General features: G+C 37.6%; 1 protein-coding gene across 1 annotated transcript in view; it reads left to right on the top strand.

Annotated features, from left to right (window-relative positions):
- Positions 1-20,004, top strand: part of LOC114665825 (cytochrome P450 2B19-like) — a 34,602-nt gene extending 14,598 nt beyond the window's left edge. Inside the window, exons 6-9 of the mRNA XM_028820463.2 lie at positions 7,318-7,459; positions 7,874-8,061; positions 10,365-10,506; positions 19,656-20,004. Coding sequence (XP_028676296.1) covers positions 7,318-7,459; positions 7,874-8,061; positions 10,365-10,506; positions 19,656-19,837 — 654 coding nt within the window. The 3' untranslated portion in view covers positions 19,838-20,004. The remainder of the gene's footprint in view (positions 1-7,317; positions 7,460-7,873; positions 8,062-10,364; positions 10,507-19,655) is intronic.
- Positions 20,005-25,075: the final 5,071 nt, after the last annotated feature.

The raw sequence follows: 25,075 nt of genomic DNA on the forward strand, positions 1-25,075 counted from the left end.
ATTCATACACAACAGAGCTTAACCTAAAGAAATTGTGTGTTCTATAGGGGAACAGAGTTAAATAGAAGATAAACTGACAAGATGTTTTTAAACATGTATTGTAGAAAGCGACAAATGGTCGATTATCTAAGATTCCATCATGTCATGATTTTATCTTGCATACGTCTGTTTTGTTTAATTTTGTCTCGATCCTTTTATGCCACTATTATAGTTGCTGTATTTTTGTTAGAATTATTCTATGGTTGCCATCATATCTGATCTAACAGAAAGTTACTTTTCATGCTTCTCATAATTTTTTTTCATGATCTGTAGGCCTACTTTGTTTATAGAAACCTTTTGTGTTGTAATGAAGAAAGTCAGACAGAGAAAACCCAGGCAGGAAGAAGTGAAGGGAGCATCCCTGTGACCAGCTGTGTAGCAAGCTTGATGACCCTTGAACAGAGGCACAAAATCATATTTATAACCAGAGTAGGCGTAACACATGATATAAAGCAAACATTTCACTGATTGATCCTTTCAGGATCATGGATTAAACACGCTGTGCAAAACTTCATTGATTTGTTTATTTCTTACATGCACACGTTGATCACGTGCTGTCCACTTTATCTCCTTTATTCTAAAGGGATAAAGTCCAAACTGTGTATGTGCAGTTTAACATATTTAGCATTACACTCTTTCTTATCTTGCACAATATAATTTACAGACATTACATTTTAACCTTACAATTTACATTACATTTATATTTATTTGCTTGGTAGACACTTTTATACAAAGCAACTTATAAAGGAGGTAACATAATCAAATAACATTTGGCTAAGGCCTGTTTATTGAGCAAGTGTAGTAGGAATTTACAGAGATGTTACATTTTAACCTTAGAATTTACAGAGATGTTATATTTTAACTTTAAAATTTCTTTGCAGGCTACTCCGTGGCGCTAAATCATGCTATCACTCCTATTAAGGCAAAAGCACTATAATTTTTCTTCCACAGTTGGAGGCAGGTTTAGACATCATTAAACACTATAAATAAGTAGTACTGGGGTAACATATGTAAAAACTATTATAGGTGCCAAGGTGGATAGACTGGCATCCTGATCAGGGTGGTCCTTTACCCAGATGGGAGGTCATAAAGGAAGGATCTGGATGGACAGGCACCCTAGTCAGGGTAGTTCCTGGTACATTTCCTGTTTGGGAAAATATAATGGATGGACAGGGAAGGATTGTCTCTTGAGGTCATATAATTCCTTAGTATGCCAGGTGGTAACTTCCCTCTATTGGAGCTCCCATTTGTACACCAACAGGGCATTTCGGGAGTTGTAGTTCTCATGGACAGCCCTGTCGGGATACTTTGGTGCTGCCAGAGGGAGTTATGGTTAGCAGTCTCCCGTATATTAAGGAAGTACTATCTGACCCGGAAGTGCTCTCTAGGTGTAATTGTGTGACACCTGGTGCACTCCTAGGTCTAAAAGAAGTCGGGTCAACACTTGCCTGGAAGAAGTGGAAGAAGATAAATTATATTATGATATTATAAAGAAGAAGCCTGTAAAGATACAGTCTGTGAATAAAAACCCTTGTGTTTTGAACTCATGACTGTGATCTTGGAAATGAGTTGGGGTTTTGAGACACATTGGCACCCCCTGTTGGTCACATTATGTTCTTCAGTTAAATTTAATTACCATATACCCCATTCCTCCAGAATCCTGGATTCAGATTCCAGCCTATAATTTTCTTGAATAGATACTTGTGTACTCATGTCTCTAAGTTGGTCAGGAAGGTGTGAAAAGAAGGTGTGTTCAAGAATGTGCTTAGTTTCCTGTTAAATTCCATATTGATTATAAGACATTGCTGCTTACTCATAAAGCTTTGCATGGTTTTGGACTTCAATATTTGAGCGACCTTTTTATTCCTTACAGTCCCACCTGTCTGTTCCAATCACAAGGATATCTTGTAGTTCCTAGAATAAAAAAAGCAAAGCATTTTCTTATAGATCACCCTGTTTATGGGAAAATCTTTTTACAGAGGCATGAGATTCAGACACTCTTTCAGTGTTCAGTTTAATCTTAACACATATTTGTTTAGCTAGGTGTAAAAGTAAATATTCAAAAGTTATAATGAACTCTACACTCCTCTGTCTTTTTTGCCTTTTGTTTAAAAGTTGCTATTGCATTGTATTACACTATGTAACACAATTTTTGTTCCAAGAGTTATATTTCAACTGCTTATGTCTAAAGCCTATGGAAAAATGACTACATTCAGCACAAACTTTGATTTTATGACCACAGCCCAGAAAATTTCGTATTTATAGTGACAAAACAAGGGAATTTATATCTTTTCGTTCATGTGGTCTGATAAAGAACAACACTTGCATGGTAAATAGACAAAGACAGTCAAAACCACTCAAAAAGGTTCAGAAATGAGTAGGTGTTCTAGATTTGCGACTGCACTGCAAATCGCTTTCTCGAAGAAGCCCCCAAATGTAGTCTCCCATCATGTTTTCGTTATACTGTCCTTGGTAACGACGTTCAAAGTCCAGTATATCCTGATGAAAGCGCTCACCTTGCTCCTCTGAGTAAGCTCCCATGTTCTCTTTGAATTTGTCAAGATGAGCGTCAAGGATATGGACTTTGAGAGACATTCTGCATCCCATTTTGGCGTAATTCTTTATGAGAGTCTGAACCAACTGCACATAGGTTTTAGCCTTGTGATTACCCAGGAAGCCGTGAACCACTGCAACGAAACTGTTCCAAGCCGTTTTCCCCGTCCTGTTCAGCAGCTTGGCGAATTCGTCACATTCTATGATCTTCTTGATCTGCGGTCCGACGAAGATACCAGCCTTGACCTTTGCCTCGGACAGCTTTGGAAAGAGATCTTGGAGGTACTTGAAAGCTGCTGACTCCTTGTCAAGAGCCGTGACAAATTGCTTGATGAGGCCTAACTTGATGTGCAGTGGTGGCATCAGCACCTTCTGAGGTTCTATCAGTGGCTCCCACTTGACGTTGCTCTTCCCCACAGAGAACTCGGTCCGCTGTGGCCAGTCCTTTCTGTGATAGTGCGCCTTAGTGTCACGGCTGTCCCAGAGGCAAAGGAAACAAGGAAACTTCGTGAAACCGCCTTGAAGGCCCATCAGGAATGACACCATTTTGAAGTCTCTGATGACCTCCCATCCATAGTCTTCATACTTCAAGGCACTCAGCAACATCTTGACACTGGTGTAGTCCTCTTTGAGATGCACAGTGTGAGTCATAGGGAGAGTCGGGTAGTTGTTTCCGTTGTGAAGCAGCACGGCTTTGAGGCTCCGGGATGAACTGTCTATGAATAGGCGCCATTCACTCGGGTTACAGGTGATACCTATAGCCTCGAATAGACCGGCCACATTGTTGCAGAAGCACAGCCGATCTTGCCGACTGAAGAAGTTGGAAAATGTTTGGTGACGCTTTCTCTGATTTGTGACTGGCACGCTTTCATCCAACAAGTTCCACTGCTTGAGCCTGGATGTCAGAAGCTCAGCATTGGACTTGGTAAGACCAAGGTCTCTGATCAGATCGTTGACGTCTTTCTGGTTAGGGAAGTATGGCCTTCTCTCCTCAGCCGCATCTGTGAAACCGCAATCTGGATCTGCAATATCTTCCTCGCTGTCTGACTTGCTGCTGTCTCCTGAAGATGGCTGATCCCTTTTCGGAGGAGTGGGAATGGGCAGCTCGGGGCAGTGTGGTACTGGGGCAATGGAAGAAGGAATGTCTGGATAAACGATCATTCTTGCCAGTGTGACGTTTGGTAGGATCCACCATGCAGAAGTAGCAGTTGCTTGAGTAGTCAGTAGGTTGCCGCCAAATTCGCGGGATAGCAAACTTCATGGCTCTCTTTTCTCACATGTTACCAACCTTCAAGAGTTTTCTTGCAATATTTGCATGTGAAATGAGGTGCCCAGGGCTTATCTTGATCCCCGACAGGCATGCCGAAGTATGCCTTGTAGGCCTCGCACATCTTACGACATGCTTTCATGGAATACTTTCTCGTTCTTGTCTTTATAAATTGTCCATAGACGTAGCAAAATGCATCTGCTGGGTGCAAGCAACCTCTTGATGCCATCTAAATCAAATCAAAAAAATAACATAAACCGAAATGTTGGTTCGAGTCACCTGTGCTTTTATACTTGTATGACTACTATTGGACAGTCCGAGAACGTTCTAGAAAGTTCTAAAAGTTTCTTGGAAGTTCTAGATAATTCTGGAAAATTCTAGAAACTTCTGGACAATTCTAACAGTTCAAGAATATTCTAGAAGACTACTCAGTATTGAATGTGAATCGAGAATTTTCTCGAAAACAGACAAATTTCAAAATATCATTGTCCTGATCACAAAAGCAAAGTTTTTGTGGAACAACAGCTATTTTCTATTTTTTTTAGGCATAACGGGTTAGGAAAACACACTTTGTACCCAGGAACAAAATAAAAATAAAAATTTGTTACATAGTGTTATTAAACATTTTTGAAAATAATCTAGAAAACTTTTAGTTTCTTTATTAATCATCTGGGGCCTCATGCATAACGCCATGCGTAGAATTCATACTAAAACATGGCGTACGGACAAAAGCAGAAATGTTCGTACTCACAAAAAAATTCAGATGCATTAATCTGTGCATTCGGCAACTTCCACGTTCTTCCGCTACATAAATACCGGTCAGTATGAAAAGTAACACACATGCACGCGCCTGCTGCCACTCCCCAACTCCTTCGAGAATTACGCCTCTTTGAATATGCAAATCAATTTAAATAGCCCTTAAGCTCAGTGTTCTGTGAAAAGGCAATGTCAAAAACACAGGGGGAAATAGAAGAATTTCAGCGAATACCAAGTGGAGGCAAGGAAAAACATACTATTTGTTGGTTTAAACAGTGGTATAAACAACAAAAGGAAGTTGATCGATTGACATAGAGTGTCGGAGAAATTCAAAAGCTCAAGTTCACAAAGTCGCACAGTGCCCGAAATAAAAAAGAAGTTGTCAGATATGAAAGTCACCATGAAAAGGTGAGTCGTAGCCCACCGTCTGAGTGTCATATGAAAGCTTATTAGGGTACAGGGAAAAGAAAAAAAATAGACACACAGTGGGAAAAAAGCTCGAAATGTCAACTTTAATCTCAAAATTTCCACTTTAATTACATAGTTTATTTTGTCATTAAAGCAGAACATCATAAACTTCATCTTAAAATCGTTAAATTTACAAGTTTATCAAATACCATCGTAACTAAAGTAGCATGTTAAATGCTTTGTTTTGTATGTGTTCTTCCATGTGCTCTATGTGTGTGAATCACTACATGCTTCTTAAATGGGCTTTCTCTTTCTCCAACAGGAAACAGAATTCATTACATTCATGATATTACAGCTCTCTGAATAATTAAAATACTGAGATGTATACTTGATATCATTTCAGTAGTCATATCATGTGAATTAAAACATGTATTAAATATGGGAACACGGTGGCGCAGTGATAGTGATGAACTGGCAACCCGTCCAGAGATTGTTCCTGCCTCACGCAAGATGCTTGCTGCACCGTGTGCGACCTTCGATGAAATAATTTATTGCAGCAGTACTGTCTCTTTCAAATGTACTAACCCCCAATTCCTGTCCCTCCTTTTATTTCTCCAAATACCCAATTGCCACACAATCAGCTCAGTAATAGACGTTAAGCCATCTGTAAGCTTAGAATTGTGATTCTTCAAAACTTTTAAGGAACATTGAAATATCTTCGTAGTACGTGTTTAATTATTCTATCCATCTATCCTTCCAGTGTTGCGCCAGCCCCAGCAAGAATACAGCACGAGGCAGGAACAATTCTTGAATGGGACACCAGCTCCTTGCTAGCTCTGCGACACTGTGTCCTCACATGTTTAATTATTAACAATATAGGTTTTTTAAATGATGTTAACATTTTGTCTGTATAATGTAATAAACATATTTTGCAGCATTTCATCTTAAAAATGATATTGTCATCATATGTAAATACACACTATATAAAGTGGCGCAGGTTGTGCAATATTATAACTGTATTGTAAGTTTACAGTGAGGTGATTGTACTAATAAGTACAAACAGTTCTACAAGGAGCACTTGATGGACTGATTGATTGCGTTTATAGTTCTTGGGATGAAACTGTTTTTGAACCTTGAGGTTAGTACAGGAAAGACTCTGAAGTGTTTGCCAAATAGGAGCAGTTCAAATAGGCAGCATGGCTGAGGCAGCGTGTGCTAGATGCTGTATACTAGTAATTCTCTTTGCGATCAGCTGCTGTAGAGCTGTGATTCCACACTCAGATACAGTGATATAAAAACTCTGAGTGGTGCAGTGAGAGTAATATGGAAAAAGATGAACCACTGTAACAAACCCTAATGGGAACAGCTGAAAGAAGAAGAAGAAGAAGAAGGTGTAGTGAGAGTAACAATGCTAAAGCAGATATGTTATTATATTGTTACAGGTTATTTACAATTAGATGCATTAAACTAATAAACAATTTCAGTGTATATGATAAAGTCGCGTCAGAGATTTGGATCTAAAAAAGAAAGGGAAACCACACTGGAACAAAAGCACTGCTTTGATGCTTGGTGCCGCCAGTTTGCAAAACCGAGTGGAGAACTTGTGTACGCCAGGGTTTGAGCTACCGTGGAAATGTGCGTGACTTTACGCCAAGTTTAAGTTTTATACATCGCAATATAAGCGTGGAAACGGGCAAACGCAACATTTTTTTGTGTATGCACTGTTTATACATGAGGACCCTGGTGCTGGACTAAGAATTGTACATTTCTATGACCTTCCTTGTCATTGACATGTTAGACCTTTTATTCTGTTCTAAGGGATGGAAATGTTTTTGAGGAATACTTACCGTAAATTTGATTTGATTTATTTGATTTAGATGGACCAATAATTCACTCCAGGTTGACTCCAGCCCTGTATTTGATATCAGAATAATGTCTGGGACCTTTTCCCTCTCACTTTAGATGGAGAAGATTTGAAATTGGGAGGAAGGATGGATTCAACTGGAATTGAACAGAAAATTTTGTATATCCAGTTTACAAGGTGCTGAGGTCCCTTAACTCAATATGGCAGTAGACTTTCTGCAACTCGTACAATGATGTTGCTTTATCAATTAAACATTAAAACATTCCAAATCAGCACAACACAGTTAGGCAATGGAGAAACTGTCCTATTACCTGTGGCTGAGGTTAAATTAAACTTAGTAAAAGGAGATGAATTATACACTTTAAATGGCAGTGCTCCCAATGAAGACCAAATTGAAGATTCTGTGAGGTCTATTATTTTTTTTTTCTAGGAAAGTAACAATCCAGGCACAAACTTCACCTACGAGAACCTGCATGGAACAGTTTCAAATCTCCTTATGGGTGGAACAGAGACAACAAGCACCACACTGCGCTATGGACTGCTGATCCTCATCAAGTACCCCCACATCCAGGGTAAAGCTCAAGACGGTCACTCCCATATGAACACTCCTGAGCCACATCACCAAAGTCACTAGTAGAAAAACAACTTTCCTGTGTTATAATGACTGAATCATATGGCTTTGTCACTGAATATGCATGTGGTCTCAATAATTACATATAAGCTAAATGCTAAAGAAGTAGTCTTTGAAATATGGAATAATTTGATCTAATCGCATACAGCTCACAAGGCAGTGGTACAGTTGAAAAAAAAACATGAAACTGTGCAAACAGCTCTTCTTAACATTACAGACAAGACACTAATGTATATTACAACTATATCTTCTAGGGATAAACAATAGTCTCAGTGAAATGAAGAAATGCAGTATGTACTCAAGATCATGGGTCACAATGTTCATCTAATCAAAGACCTGATACCTTATCTTTTAGAGAAGATCCAGCACGAGATTGATACAGTGATTGGAAGGGAGCGGAACCCTGCCTATGAAGACCGCAAGAAGATGCACTATACAGAAGCTGTGATTCATGAAATCCAGAGGTTTATTGATCTCGCCCCAGTGAATTTAATGCATGCAACCACGAAGGACACCATTTTTCGAGGATACACCATACCTTCGGTAAGAAAGATTGACTTTTTATTTTGCCTGAAATTTGCTACCATACTAAACAAAATTGTCTTTACAGTTTTTATATTGTTGCTATAAAATCCACAATCCACAATCTAGGTAACATGACAGTGAATTCCAATTAACACATGAAAATGTAATACACTTTAGAAAAATTAAATATTTAATTTTTACTTAGGTTTGCATAATTACTTCTTAAGCATAATAAAGTACATTAACATCTCAGTATGCCTTATTGGCACATGCAGAGCGTATCACAAATGCTTATCATATACAAATGTTTATTTTTTCATGAAAGTTAACATTTAATGATAATGTATTTCAGAAAATATTAAAATTTTTATAAGAAAGTATCGGGATGCAGTCATTGGTACTCACGTCTCATAGTTTCAAGGACCTTTGATTGAGACCCAGTATGGTAACTTTATGTGTCAGTCAGAAATGAGTGTGGGTAGACTGGTCAAAACTCTTCATTGGGGTTTTTCTCCAGTAAACATGCTGGTCACAAAAGAGCTTAGAAGTATTATTTAATTTGATTATCAAGTCTGATGTAATGGATGAAAGCCATCAGGAATAAATTACTTATTAAATTAGGCTATTTTTCTATAAAGTTTTGATTTAGTTTATGTAATACATTAGGTAATAATACAATGTTATTACTTCAGTTAAACCAGTAGTTTACCCTTTACAAAATTAAATGATATAATGGAAAGAGAGGTAAAAAGATTTATGTATTTATGCTTATTTCATAAGATTTTGATTTGAATGTTTTGGAAACTCTGGACTATGATGAACTCATAAAAAGACTTTGATTTGACAGATATGTAATAGTATTCATAATGAATCTGGTGCATCACATGATAACTCCATCTACGTGGTGAAGCCATGTGTTGTCAGCCAAAATGAAAGTGTTAGTAGCATTATGTTTTTTTGGCCACAATGAAAACACAGCAGTACAATAAGGATGATATGGGTATGTCACAACCAGCTATGAATTTTGCAGCAAAACATCCTAACAACAAATGAGGTAATACGCAGATGTATGCATTTCCCCACCACTCCATGTGTGGTAATCTTAAAGCCGGCTGCTTTCCTGCAATTCACTGTTTTTCCTGAAGTTGTCAATGTGAGTGATGGAACATACATAAAGATCATTGCTCCAAGTGTGGATGAGCACACATATGCGAATCACAAAAAATATCACAGTATCAATGCACAGGTGACTATTAATGCAAAGTGTATTGTATTAGCCAGTATATTATCCTGAAGACAGACAGGCCTGTATGGGTAATTGACACCAAAATGTTGTACAGGAATGCCAATGTGTACATTTCACCTAGAAAATTTGCATAACACTTTATAAGCCCAGGAAATTCAAGAAGGCAGGGAAAGACTCCCAGGCCATTGGATAAATGGAACCTTGCAGAAGTTAAGGGGTGATCATGAAGAGAGGCAAGCCACGCAACTCTGGAAGATGATTGGGACCACTAGAAGAGTAAACGTGACTTCAGCAACAGCACTTGAATAGCAGTGGCTAGTTTCAGTAGCTGTTACTTTATTAGGTGTTTTCCGTGGCCATAACAGTGCGAAATTAATGTGCCTGTTATCTGGCTTTAATATCATTCAGTTTGTATGTCTCAGTCTTTTTATTTTGTTGCTCATTACAATATCATTCTTGATGTTTTTTCTGAAATAGCAATACTTTTGTGCAGCTTTGCTTGATAATCTGCTTTATTATGTTGCCCTTCTCTTATACTTTAATTATTATTATTATTTTTATTTTTATTTTTTTTAGGTAAAGCTTTAGCGTTAGTGCCAGAAAACACCATTATTATTTCCGACAAAATTTTTCATGAGCTCCATTTTGCATCTCAAGGTGCTGTAAAATTACGACATCACTCATCATACATTTTTAATGTAAATTACGAGTTACTTTCAGACTGCATGAAATAAAACCAAATAAAAACACCAACTTTTAGAATATTAAATATATTCTGGTAATCCTCCTAGAACATTTATTAGGTCCTTTACAGAGGAGCCATGAGTGTAAACCACAAAATAATTTCCTTGAACTTTGCAAACAGAACTAAGTTTGATTTGGCAGAGTCATCAGATGTGAGAATTAACCTAAAATCTGTAACTGCAGGCTCTAGAGCTGGTGTTTTACTTTTAAATGGCTTGTTTGTATGAAACCGTGGCACCATGTTCATTACTATAATAATGGTGACATTTTGAGCTCTTGAAAACATCTTGGAAAACAATTAATGAATGATATTTTTTTTATTGTCATCCAGGGTACAGCAGTAATTCCTTTGCTTCACTCTTGCCTGTTTGACAGTAAGCATTGGGAGACCCCCTACTCCTTCAATCCAAATCACTTCCTGGATGAGAATGGCTGCTTCAAAATGAATCCAGCGTTCCTACCATTTTCTGCAGGTAAATAAAGAGTTAACATACAGTTTGTTTTTTTTTTCATCTCAGATAGTAAGCACCATTGCTCTTTATGAGAGACTAAAAATCTCTTCTAGACTCTTTTATCCTCCACTTTCTAATTCACATCTTCATCCAATTCCAATTACAGTTTACTGACAATGTCAATTTATTTATATAGCACATTTAAAACAACATAGTAATGCTGTGGCCAAAGTGCTTTGCAATAATAGAATAAAAGAAAAACAAAACAAATTAACATAAAACATAAATAGAAATAAAATATATGAACATAAAATAAAATACATAATAAATAGAAGTAATGTTATATACATAAAAAATAGAAGTAATGTTATATAATCACAAAGAGGAAACCATCAGTATTACTGAAGGTCATGGAATGCAAGTGAATAGAAATGAGTCTTTAATCTTGTTTTGAACAGTTCAATTGTAGACGACTCCTTTATGTGATGAGGTAAAGCGTTCCACAGGCGAGGAGCAGCAGCTGCAAAAGCCCTGTCCCTCTTAGTTTTACACTTGGTACGAGGGACAACCAGAGACAACTGACCAGAAGATCTAAGCACTCTAGATGGCTGATGTAAAACACACAGTTCAGATAAATAGGCCAACTGATAAATGGACCAACTGTAACCTGTGTATCAGGGATTTATTAATCCCAGAATACAGCGAGTTGCAGTAATCGACGCGAGAAAAAATAAATGCATGGAGTAGCTATCTCAAGATCCCTAGAAGATAATAAAGGCTTTATCTTACCTAATAGACGAAGTTGGAAAAAGCATCTCTTGACTACAGAATTTACTAGTTTCTCAAAAGAGAGGTTACTATCAAAGGTAACACCAAGATTGCGGACTTGAGGTTTGGAAAAGACAGAGAAAGAGCTGAGAAGTCCAAGACCAATTTGGCTTTAGCTGATGGACCCACTATAAGCACCTCCATTTTATTTTGATTTAGATCAAGAAAATTATTAGCCATCCAGGATCTTAGCTCAGACAGACAGTTGTGGAGTTGATTTGTTGTAGAGTTGCAGACAGGAATATAAACCTGAGTATCATCAGCATAGCAGTGAAAAGAAATGTTAAATTTCCTAAAAATAGCTCCAATAGGGTGAAGGTATATGGAGAATAAAATAGGACCCAAAATGGATCCCTGAGGAACACCATATTTAAGAGGAGAAGTAGAAGAAGAAGATGAATTAAAAGTCACTGAAAAGTGTCTACCAGTTAAATATGACCTGAACCAGTTAAGAGAAGCCCCTTTAAGCCCAACAAGATGTTCAAGCCGCAACAGCAATATCTCATGGTCAATAGTGTCAAAGGCAGCGGACAGGTCAAGGAGGAGAAGGACTGCCGGATCACCTGAGTCAGAAATAAGAGAGATGTCGTTGAACACTTTCAGGAGTGCCGTTTCAACACTATGATAATGCCTAAAGCCAGACTGGTAGATCTCAAATAAATTATTGGAGTTAAGGTGGTCAACCAATTGATTATAAATAATTCTTTCTAAAATTTTAGCCAGAAATGGCAGTTGGGAAATTGGACGAAAATTGGCTAAAACTCCAGAATGTAATTCTGCCATTTTTAGACAGAAGCAATGAAGGTAACAGAGGAAAGTAGAAAATATATTTTAGGAATCTATTGATTAGGTATGTGCAATATTAAGATAAGACGTGATATTTTTATGCAACATGTATTCCAGCTGTACAAATCAAGAATAATCAGCAGATGCGAAACATGTAATAGACATGCAAGTATTGAAGAAATATACCTAGCATTGCGTATTCATTGTTATGATGTCCCTGCAATGTTAAGAGAGACTTAGTATATCTATATGTACTGTAACATATAACATGAGTCACCTCTGTGTGCTGCACTTACTTTGTTTATTGCAGAAAAATTGCTTTCATTTAATATCAACAAAAGGAAGGGACAATTTCCACAGAGCACCACAGAAATTACAGACAAGAAATTGTAGTTGCTCTCTTACTCCTATTTATACTGTAACTGACCAATATAATGGCTGATTGTCTTATACACAACAAAAAACATCCTGGCACTTCACATTTCTTTAGCATGGCATCCTGTTAGATGTTTCTGCTTCTACTTCATATTCTATAAAGGGCATGATGTGCCCTCTAGTACAGAAAATAAAGTGCCTTTATAACACGACATTCTGAGACATACTTTTTTCCTTGAATTTTCTGCTACCATATAACTGTTTCCGGGCAATACTCAGTAGGACCTCTCTTAATTTAATGTCCCAAAAGAAATTTCCTTAAAAAATATTAGCTTCTCTTCAACCACATTGTTTTTTTATATATATATAATGATTGTCAGGGCCATCACCTGTCTTGTTTCCACTTTGAGCCCAATCTATCATAATAGTGCATGGACTGGTTATTACTGTTAGAATAAACTTGTGCTGGTTAATCAGCTTTGGGTGAATGGTCTAGATTAGCGGGTTTAAACTCAGATCCTGGTGGGCTGTATTAAAGTCTTCAGTATTCAAAAGTTGTTCTTCTTTCTCTAGCAGTCTTCTAGATCAGATATGGGAGGCCTATAATATGAGCAATGTTATGGTGCTGCAGTGGTCAGCATTGTTGCCTCAGAGCTCCAACATCTTGGTGTTAAATGGTGTTTCAAGAACTGCCTTGAGAATATTTGCACTGTGACTCAATGCTTTTTTCTGAATTTTTTCTATTGTATCCCAGAAATATGTAGATTAAGTTCATTGGTGATTATAAATAAATCCAGTGAATGTACCTTGCAATTGACTGAAACCTCATCCGGGGATGGTTCCAACAGGAGGTTAGAAAATTAATACATAAGACAAGACCATACAATATGTCTATGTTTTATCATAAAAGGCTTATTAGATCCTTCATCATGTATACTCATACATGTATTGAATTCAGACAGTATTCACACCCCTTCACTTTTTTAAACAATTTGCTAAGTGGCAGCCTTGTGCTAAAATTATTTAAATTATTTTTTCCCTACATCAAGTAACACTCAGTATCAATGTGAAATAGGGATTTCAGAATTTTTTGCAAATTTATTAAATATAAAAAAAGGGGTAGGCACGGTAGCGCAGTGGTAGCTTCCCAGGTCCTCCCTGCGTGAAGTTTGCAGGTTCTCCCCATGTCTGCATGGGTTTCCTCTGGGTGCTCTGGTTTCCTCCCACAGTCCAAAGACATGTTAGGTGCATTGGCGATCCTAAATTGTTCCTAGTGTGTGCTTGGTGTGTGGGTGTGTGTGCCCTGCGATGAGCTGGCACCCTGCCCGGGATTTGTTCCTGCCTTGAGCCCTGTGCTGGCTGGGATTGGCTCCAGCAGACCCCTGTGACCCTGTGTTAAGATATAGAGGGTTGGATAATGACTGTCTGGCTGACATAAAAAAAAAAACTGTAATATCACATTGACACAAGTATTCAGACTCTTTACCCTGAACTTCACTTCTCAGCCTGAAGTCTTCATGGGTATGACATGACAAGCTTTGCGCACTTGAATTTGAAGATTTGTCTGCCATTCTTCTCTTAAAATCCACACAAGCTCTGTCAGGTTTGATGGAGACAGTCAGTGGACAGCTATTTTTATTTTCTTCCAGAATGTTTGATGGACTTCAAATCTAGGTTCTGGCTCAGCAGCTCAAGGACATTCCCAACATTGTCCCTAAGTCACTCCGGTGTTGTATTTTCTTTGTGCTTGTGGCCGTTGTAATGTTGGAAATTGAACCTTTGGTATACTCTGAGGTTCAAGGATGCTTCTGGAGAATGTTTTCATTAAGGATACTTCTATACTTGGTTTTGTTCAACTCTCCCTCAAAGCTGTGTAGTCTCAAAATCCCTCCCACTGAAAAACAAACCCATAGCATGATATTTCAGTTTTTCATTTTTAATGAATTTAGTAAAATGACTAAAATCTTGTTTTCTCTTTGTTATTCTGGGGTATGGGTTGCAAAGGAAAAAAATAATAATTTAAATGATTTTAGCACAAGGCTATGAACATAGCAAAACATGAAAAAAAGGTAATGTGCCTGAAGCAGAAGCAAAGAAAATGAGTGTGACAATCACAACATACCTCCTGGATATTTAGCAGCTATCCTTGACAGTGCTGACAGACACACCCAATGTGTGACCCTGTTAAGTGACTTTAATTATTATTTTTGCTGTGTGTGCATCACAGCATGAGTGGGCGGATGCTTGTCCTTCCCCAGTCTTCATTTGTTTGATGCTTCTAAGACTTTTAAAGTTTTCGGGGGCACAAGATGAGCACCTCCAAATACTCTGTCCAGTGATATTTTGACAGATGATACTGGCTCGTGTTCAAGCAGTTTTCATGCACAAAGATATTCAATCAGTTAATGTTCACGTTGACTGGATGCACAACATTTTCTAATGGTTTGAGAACCTTAAGTGCAAAGAGTGCAGACATGATCATCTAAATCTTTTATTTGGCACCTGAGATTTTGCTGCTCTGCTTTAAGGAATAAAAATACCTTTGCAAGCACATCCATTGTTGTGTTTTTTAGTTATAGTTATAGTTATAGTTATTTCTCTTACTCGAAAATAATATTGATTAGATCCTGCCAGGTTTTGAAAAAATTCTGTACAGATCCTCTAACTGAGAATTAGATTTTTTCCAATTTCAAATAATATAAAACATCGGTTTCCCACTGACTTATCAGAGGAGAATTAGGATTCTTCCAATTTAACAAAATAAGTCTGCGTGCCAAAAGTGTAGTGAATGCAATCACCGTTTGCTTGTCCTTCTCCACTTCAAGTCCGTCTGGAAGAACACCAAACACAGCTGTTAATGGGTTAGGAGGGATTGTGATACCAAGGCTGTCTGAAAGTCACTTAAAAATTTTGGTCCAAAATGATGTTAGTTTGGTGCAGGCCCAAAACATGTGACCCAGTGAGACAGGAGCTTGGTTGCAGCGCTCGCAGGTTGGATTTTGCCCTGGAAACATTTTGGACAGTTTTAAGCGAGACAGATGTGCTCAATATATAATTTTTAGTTGAATAATTCTATGCTTTGCGCATATGGAGCTCGAGTGAATGCTCTGCTTTACTACCTTCCACTCCTTTTCTGATATATTGATTAAGAGATCTTCTTCCCAATGTCCTCTTGGGTCTTTGAAAGGTAGGGACTCTAATAAGATTTTATATAATGCGGAAATGGTGTTTAATTCCTCGAAATTGAGCAGTATTTTCTCCAGCATGGTGGAGGGTACGAGGTGAGGAAAATCTGGCAGTTTCTGTTTAACAAAATTTCTAATTTAAAGATAGTGAAAGAAATTTGTAGCTTGGAGGTTGAATTTGGAACGTAATTGTTCAAAAGATGCAAATATGTTGTCTATATATAGATCTCTAAGCATTTTAATCCCAAAACTTTTCCAGGTATTAAAAACTGGATATGTTTGCGAGGGTTGAAAGAGGTGGTTCTCTTGCAGAGGTGCCACTGATAAAAGATTTTCCATCTTAAAATGCTTTCTAAGTTGGTTCCTTATTCTGAGTGAGTAAAGCACAATTGGGTTATTAGTATATTTGCGATAACTTGCATTTATTGGAGCGCAGAGCAGGGAGTATAAAGAAGTACTACAGGATTTTACTTCTATTGCGAGCCAAGCCTGTGTATGTTCATGTTTTTGTGTCCAGGTTTTTATGGCTTGTATGTTTGCTGCCCAGTAATAAAACTGAAAATTAGGTAAAGCCATGCCACCTTCCGCCTGAGGTCTTTGTAGGGTCGCTCTTCGGATACGTGGGTGTTTTGAGTTCCAAATGAATGAGGTTATTGTTGAATCTAATTGCTTAAAAAATGATTTATTGATATATATTGGAATGTTTTGAAATATAAAAAGAAGTTTAGGAAGGATATTCATCTTAACAACGTTAATTCTTCCGGCTAGAGTGAGATGAAGGGTTGACCATCTATGCAAGTCTTGCTTAATTTTTTCTATACAGACAGCAAAATTTTGTTGATAAAGAGCTTTATGTTTACTTATGATATTTACCCCTAGGTATTTAAACTGATCTGCTATGGTAAAAGGTAGGGTGTCCAATCTAATATTATATGCTTGTGAATTTACTGGAAAGAGTATACTTTTATTCAGATTAATTGTGAGACCGGATATCTTTTGAAATTCTGTCCGTGCTGTTAGAACTGCAGGCACAGTGTTTTCTGAGTCTGATTTATATAAAACCATATCATCTGCATATAGAGAAATTTTCTGTTCCAGTCCTTCTCTGATAATCCCCTTTATCTGATAAGAGTTTTGACAGTGAACCGCCAGTGGTTCAATGGCGATTGCAAACAGCAGTGGTGACAAGGGACATCCTTGTCTGGTACCACGTTCTATCTTAAAGTAGTCTGAGCAAATGTTGTTAATACAAACTGAAGCTTCTGGATTGGTATAAAGTAGTTTGATCCATGCAAAAATATTCGGGCCAAAACCAAATTTCTGCAATGCAGTGAAAAGGTAGTTCCATTCAATCATATCAAATGCTTTTTCTGCGTCTAATGATAGTAATATCTCTGGGGTGTTTGATTTTGCTGGTGAATATATAACATTAAGGGCGGCACGGTGGCGCAGTGGGTAGCGCTGCTGCCTCGCAGTTGGGAGACCTGGGGACCCGGGTTCGCTTCCCGGGTCCTCCCTGCGTGGAGTTTGCATGTTCTCCCCGTGTCTGCGTGGGTTTCCTCCGGGCGCTCCGGTTTCCTCCCACAGTCCAAAGACATGCCGGTTAGGTGGATTGGCGATTCTACATTGGCCCTAGTGTGTGCTTGGTGTGTGGGTGTGTTTGTGTGTGTCCTGCGGTGGGTTGGCACCCTGCCCAGGATTGTTTCCTGCCTTGTGCCCTGTGTTAGCTGGGATTGGCTCCAGCAGACCCCCGTGACCCTGTGTTCGGATTCAGCGGGTTGGAAAATGGATGGATGGATATATAACATTAAACAATCGTTGGAGATTGGAAGATAGGTGTCGGCCTTTAATAAATCCAGTTTGATCCTGTGATATTACCGAGGGCAGCACTTTCTCCATCCTTCTAGCTAGAATTTTTGAGAGTATCTTAACATCATTATTCAGGATTGAAATTGGTCTGTATGATGCACATTGTAACAAGTCCTTATTTTGTTTAGAAAAGACAGTGATTAATGCTTGATGAAATGTTTAAGGTAGTATTTGGTTGTCTCTAGCTTCTGTAAATGTTGCCAATAAGAGGGGAGCTAGCTGAGTGGAGAATTTCTTATAAAATTCTACGTGGTAACCATCAGGGCCTGCTGATTTCCCGCTTTGTAGTGACTTTATAGCATCTAGTAATTCTGTTAGCGTCAGAGGTTTATCCAGTTCCTCAGCACTTAAAGCATCTATTTGTGGTGTCTGTAATGTATCCAGAAATGTATTAGATTGTGTGTTGTCTTCTTTGAACTCAGTAGAATATAAGGATTTATAATAATCTCTAAATGCATGCATTATATTTTTATGGTCAATGATTTCTTCAACTGGAAATTATTACTAGGTGAAATAATGGAACAGCAAAAAGAGATCGAATATATAGACATAGGTGATATGTCAGAAGTATGTAGATATTGTAAGGCTGTACAGTTTACGCCGGAGACTAGTAGATCATCTAATTCGTGTTACCATACGCTATGAGAATCTGTGTTCCTGCAACAATTACAGCTACGACAAGTTTAATTTTGAAAAAAACACAATTTGGTCAGGTGTATCTTTATGTGATTTTTGATCAGGGAGAAGCGATGCAACATAGAATTGAAAGAGTTAAATGACCTGACGTAATAGAAATTATACAGCCGATAATTGATACAAATCCATACATCCAAAAGTATTGCAGTTTACACGCAAGTTATCAGCAAACAGAGACAAAGAAATTATTTTGGATGTGTATATGAATCCGAAAGATCACATTCGCATTTATAATAAACCCACATGTGAGGAATTGTCAGCGATAATACTTCAGAAAAACGGAGATATCAAAGACAGAGTAGATATTCGTGTATATCCAAAGGCAAAGCATGATTCATCATGTATGTCAAATACATCGCCACATGCTGACCGTTTACTCTTTCCTTTGCTTTTCCCAGATGGTGAAACTGATGGTCGTACAATATGAAACAAAAGCATTCAGAAAAACCAAAAACACCCACACAATATTTTGGGTAAAAGTTGCACCTAATCATCACTTCTTAATTAAATCGAATCACGCTAAACTTAGAATGTAACATATGCAAGGTCTCATTAATTCAAATATCAATAGGTCAGACAAATTCAAAATAGGTAAAGCAGTAATATTACCATCATCATATCAAGGTAGTCCAAGAGTATTGCAACAGTTATATCATGATGTAACCAGAACTATCGGTCGGCCAGATTTCTTTATTACAATGATGTGCAATCCACAATGGCCAGAAATCCGCAGCTTCTTCAGAACAATGCCACCGACTACATCGGCTCTGGATATTCCTACTTTTGTAAGTAGATTGTTTTATCAGAAAGTCTTATTTTTATTGAATGACCTTGAAACGGGAATATGCCATTCGTAATAAAGTATCTATCTATCTATCTATCTATCTATCTATCTATCTATCTATCTATCTATCTATCTATCTATCTATCTATCTATCTATCTATCTATCTATCTATCTATCTATCTATCTATCTATCTATCTATCTATCTATTAAAACGTTTACAGTTTACCGTGAGAATAATGACAATTAACAAATCACAAGGAAAAACATTTGAAAAAGTTGGTTAATTTACAAGAGACAAAGAAACGATATTCACTCACGCCCAGTTATATGTTGCATTATCACACTGTAAGACCAAACAAGGAATCAAAATTCAATGCAATCTTGAAGAACAGTTCATTCCAAATATTGTTTTTTACTGAAGTTCTAAAATAAAAAGTGAATGTAATGCATATTTAACAATTCCCATGAAAAAAAAACCACTTTAAATTGTATTTCCACATGACCAAACCTGAGGGTTGGCGAGCAGGGGTCAGAGACCCTTAGTATGCAATAAAATAATCCATATTACTGATTCTAAAATGTGTGTATTCCTAATTACCATAGTTCTGTTATAAAATCATAAACCAAACTATTTTTCTTTTGCAGGAAAGAGAGTGTGCTTAGGAGAGGGTCTGGCCCGCATGGAGCTGTTCTTGTTTTTCACAATCCTCCTACAGAATTTGTCCTTTCGCTCCATTGTAAAACTTGCAGAAATTAATCTTTCTCCAGATGAAAGTTCCTTTGTTAAACTGCCAAGACCATACAACTTCCTGGTCTATCCTCGGTAACAAGAAAAGAAAATATGAACAGACTTACATTTTTTGATGGGTTGATCTCTTTTTTTATCATGGCTGTGATGCTAAAACTTTGAAGAACATTTACCAATCTACAAGGGATGTTCAAAAAGTTTGCGGCACTTTTATTTTTTCATTGGAAACAGTGAATGTGAGAGGAACAGTAAATTGGTCGTGACTGGGAAAATTTCTCAGTAAAGGAAGTTGACTATGTAGAAAAGTTCTTAAATTCTAAATTCTTAATAAATAGAGTTACATAAAAGTGCAGAAACCTTTTGAACGTTCCTCGTATCCCTGTGACAAACCCCTTCACCCACCTACAGACAAAAGACTTGTAATAAAAAGTCACTTAACTGGATAAATTACCTCAAAAACAAATCAATTCCAATTATTAAAAATATTAAGAAAATACTTTTAATATACTTTTAGCAAGTCTGCTGTAATTCAGAGATTTCATTTCATTGAGAAAGTAAATTGAAAAAACAATAAAGAACTTGTGCATATAATAAAAGATAATATTTCTTTCATATGTATTATTCCTCTGGATTTTATTACTTGGTATCTATCCATCAGTTTTCTGAAGCCACTTTTTAATTACAGAAGCATAGGGTGACAAATTACTGTACAAGTGCAAGGCAGAGACCCATCTGGGACATGTTAGGCCTTCACGAGACTAACACACGCATGCACACTGAGTCAATCAAGAGATGCCAAATAATCTCAACTGCTCATCAGTAGAGTGTGGAATGGAACTGGACTTACTTCACACTCAAATCACCTGAGTTCTGTTAACACTTAAAGATGCTAATATGAAAAGAACATTTCAATATATACAGTTTTAAAGCCTACTGCAATAATATGAGTTACTTTAACACTGATGTTTTATACTGTGTGCAGAAAACTCTTTTTAGATATGTTCAAATACAATATGTAATCACCTATTGCGATAACCATGTCTGCCTTTCTGCATGGAACAACTAGGCTCCTAGTGGACCAATTTAGATCACTTATTCTTAAAGGAAATTTGTCAGGAGAGTTAAGTTTTCATTGAAATATCTGGGCCACAGTACGCTGTAAACATTTTTGACATTTCAAAATCTCCCTTTGGAAGTCATTGGCGAATTTGCGAACTTGTTTATTTTAAAATGAAGAAACATGTACAGCTTCAAATATGATTTAGGTTACTGTTTCAATTTTACCTTGAGAACAGTTTCCTCAAGTGGCATACAGTCATATGAAAAAGTTTGGGAACCCCTCTTAATTCTTTGGATTTTTGTTTATCATTGGCTGAGCTTTTAAAGTAGCAACTTCCTTTTAATATCTGACATGCCTTATGGAAACAGTAGTATGTCAGCAGTGACATTAAGTTTATTGGGTTAACGGAAATTATGCAATATGCATCATAACAAATTTAGACAGGTGCATAAGTTTGGGTACCCCAACAGAGATACTTAGTTGAGCCTCCTTTTGCAAATATAACAGCCTCTAGACGCCTCCTATAGCCTTTCATGATTGTCTGGATTCTGGATGGAGGTATTTATGACCATTCTTCATACAAAATCTCTCCAGTTCAGTTAAATTTGATGGCTGCCGAGCATGGACAGCCTGCTTCAAATCATCCCATAGATTTTCGATAATATCCAAGTCAGGGGACTGTGACGGCCATTCCAGAACATTGTACTTCTCCCTCTGCATGAATGCCTTTGTAGATTTCGAACTGTGTTTTGGGTCATTGTCTTGTTGGAATATCCAACAACCCCAGCATAACTTCAACTTTGTGACTGATGCTTGAACATTATCCTGAAGAATTTGTTGATATTGGGTTGAATTCCTCCGACCCTCGACTTTAACAAGGGCCCCAGTCCCTGAACTAGCCACACAGCTCCACAGCATGATGGAACCTCCACCAAATTTGACAGTAGGTAGTAGGTGTTTTTCTTGGAATGCGGTGTTCTTCTTCCACCATGCAAAGCGCTTTTTGTTATGACCAAATAACTCAATTTTTGTCTCATCAGTCTAAAGCACTTTGTTCTAAAATGCATCCGGCTTGTCTAAATGAGCATTTGCATGCAACAGAAAGGGCTTCTTTCCCATCACCCTGCCATACAGATGTTCTTTGTGCAAATTGCGCTGAATTGTCGAAAAATGAACAGATACACCACCTGCAGCAAGATGTTCTTGCAGGTCTTTGGAGGTGATCTGTGGGTTGTCTGTAACCATTCTCACAATCCTGCTCATATGCCGCTCCTGTATTTTTCTTGCCCTGCCAGACCTGCTGGGTTTAACAGCCACTGTGCCTGTGACCTTCCATTTCCTGATTCCATTCCTTACAGTTGAAACTGACAGTTTAAACCTCTGAGATAGCTTTTTGTAGCCTTCTCCTAAACCAGGAGACTCAACAATCTTTGTTTTCAGATCTTTTGAGAGTTGCTTTGAGGATCCCATGCTGTCACTCTTCAGAGGAGAGTCAAAGGGAAACACAACTTGCAATTGACCACCTTAAATACCTTTATATCTCATGACTGGACACACCTGCCTATGAAGTTCAAGGCTTAATGACCTAATCAACCAATTTGGTGTTGTAAGTAATCAGCATTGAGCAGTGACAGGCATTCAAATCAGCAAAGTTACAAGGGGACCCAAATTTTTGCACAGCTAGTTTTTCGTATTTTATTTAATTTCATACAACTAAATACTGCTTCACTAAAAATCTTTGTTCAGAAAAAACCCCAGTACTCCGATGTTCCTAGGAAATGAAAGACATACCACTGTTATCTTTTTTGTTGAAAGTAGAGTCGATTATTATGCAGGCTGAGAGGAGTTCCCAAACTTTTTCATATGACTGTATTTGATTTTTTTTCTTTACTTCACTTGACAGCCTCTGTCAATGGCAAAGCAATGAAACACTGCCAGTCGTGTGCGCTCAAGCTGATCAGATATAGGTGGGGTCAGATGTGTGAGTGTTGCTATAAATACGAAAGGCATGATGTTGGTTGTCTATTTAATTATTCAATTTTTAAAAGATGATATTCTTTATTTATCTGGTAGTAGATATTACGTGGTAGTAATGATACTCCCCGTGACCCTGTGTTCAGATTCAGCGGGTTGGCAAATGGATGGATGGATAATGATACTGTTCATTTATCAATCAGTGTACAAGGAAAGTACATTCCCTTATTATTCAAAAGCAGCTCGAAGTCCCCTTGCATGCTCACAGTCTGGCTTCTACATCAGCCTTATCTCTCACTTGTTTTTGTGGATGTGTGGTATCTTATGAAAAACTCAACGACAGCAGCTCAGTTTTCCTGCTTGTTGAAATCTAAGTGGGTAAATAACTAACAGTTCATGTCTGTAAAACTAAAAGATAAAAGCAAGTTAACTTATGTAGTGTAGTGGGGCAAATTCCAAAAGCTTGGCATGTCAACTGGGCAAGAGACAGTTTCTCGAGGCTTTGAGGGAAAAAAAGAGTCAAGATTGTTAATGACAACACCTCCTTTCATCCTATTACCACATATCTAAGATGAGCCCAGAAGGCGATCCTCTGGCGTGCATGCGTGACAGTAGAAATGTGTGAAAGATCATGGAGTGACACTTTATGCCACAGTGATTAAACATACATTCAGGATTTCTGCTACACTGAAAACAACCTCATCATCAACAATTGTTATTCTCTGTAAGAGTGTAGACAGACATGGTTCTCCATCTTACTTGATTTTCAGCTAGCCTCATTATTACTCTAGAGGTTTTTACTCCTAATCTTTCTTTTATTCCATTTTACCAGGTTTTCCTTGGTCTTCCTTTGTTTTGTTTTTTTTTTTTTACTATCCATGCTTGCTTCTAAGATGTTCAAGGCCAGACATCCAGCTGATCCCCTTAACACATGACAAGCATACTTCATCTTTCTTTGAGTTAAATCTATTGGTAGATTTTTTGTTGTTATTGTTTTTATTCTGAGATATGCCTCTTCATTCATTATCTCTGTCTATCCAGCTTCATTTGTGGAATTCTACTGTCTGCAGACCGCACTGATTCATTTGAATCTGTAATTAATTGGCAAAACACCACAATAATCTACTATCTAACCAGTTAGGAGTCAGCAAAGAATTTTAGCTTGAGACTTTTGCAAATATTTCAAATCTCCATCAGGTAGTTATTTGAAAAATCTGTGTTTAAGAAATTTGAATTACAATTATCATAGACCTCCACATCCAACAACTAACAACAGCACATGATTCTTTTCATCACGTGTGTCTCAAATCCTCATTATGTTGAAGATGAATTAAACCTGAAAACTTGATAAGGTTTACCAAATGTTCTGAAATAAATAAAAGATTTTATTTTTATACCCTGTGACCTCACGGAAGCCCCAGAGAGCCCCAAACAACAGACACAATAACACAACCCCGATATATGCATAGAATAGAGAATATCTATTCCACCAAGCACCTTTTACACACGTTTTTTTCTGAAATGTGCCACAATCTATATATATAAAATTCTTTTTGCGTTTGAAACGGAAATTATGTATGACCACATGATATGGAAATTACATATGAAACGGAAATTACGTATGACCACACGATATAGAAATTACCTATGACCACAGAACATATTATAATACAGGAACTAGCTAGGTGCGTTCTGATAGAGAAGTTTTATTTATTTGTCCACGTGACTGTCGCTGAAACTGCCACATTGTAACTTTTTTTTAGTTGGCAGTACTTGATAGTAGAAGAGATGAGGAAAACAGCTTTGTGTCTTTCTACTTTTTAACTGCATTGAGCTGTAAACAATGTGAAGACGAGACCACCTTCAGCTGCGAGGGGTCATGAGAATAAAGTGGACGCTGGGAGACGCGAAATGTCGGGCTCCTCTGCCAAGTCGAGAGCTTCACAGTTTCGGGCAGCATCCTCTCTTCTCGCACTGTTTGTGACACATCAAGTCCCCGTCAGCTCCTGGGAGAGTGGAAATCTTTGCGAATGAGTGTAATCAGCGCCATCGAAGCAGAACTCTGTTTGTAAATTACCCTGCACAACTACTTACTGTCCCTTAAGGTAAGTTCGGGTCACTAAAACCCCACAACATTCAAGGTTGCTTTTGTGATTAATTATTTTAACAAGTAAATCACAGGCATGTAGTGCAAGGTTGTCAGTCAAAAATTTGGACGATCACATAGAAAATGTAATTTCTATACCACAGCGGTCGTGTAGCGCCTTTCACAAGGGATCTACT

This window comes from Erpetoichthys calabaricus, chromosome 1 (genome assembly GCF_900747795.2).
Source record: "Erpetoichthys calabaricus chromosome 1, fErpCal1.3, whole genome shotgun sequence".
Lineage (NCBI taxonomy): Eukaryota > Metazoa > Chordata > Cladistia > Polypteriformes > Polypteridae > Erpetoichthys > Erpetoichthys calabaricus.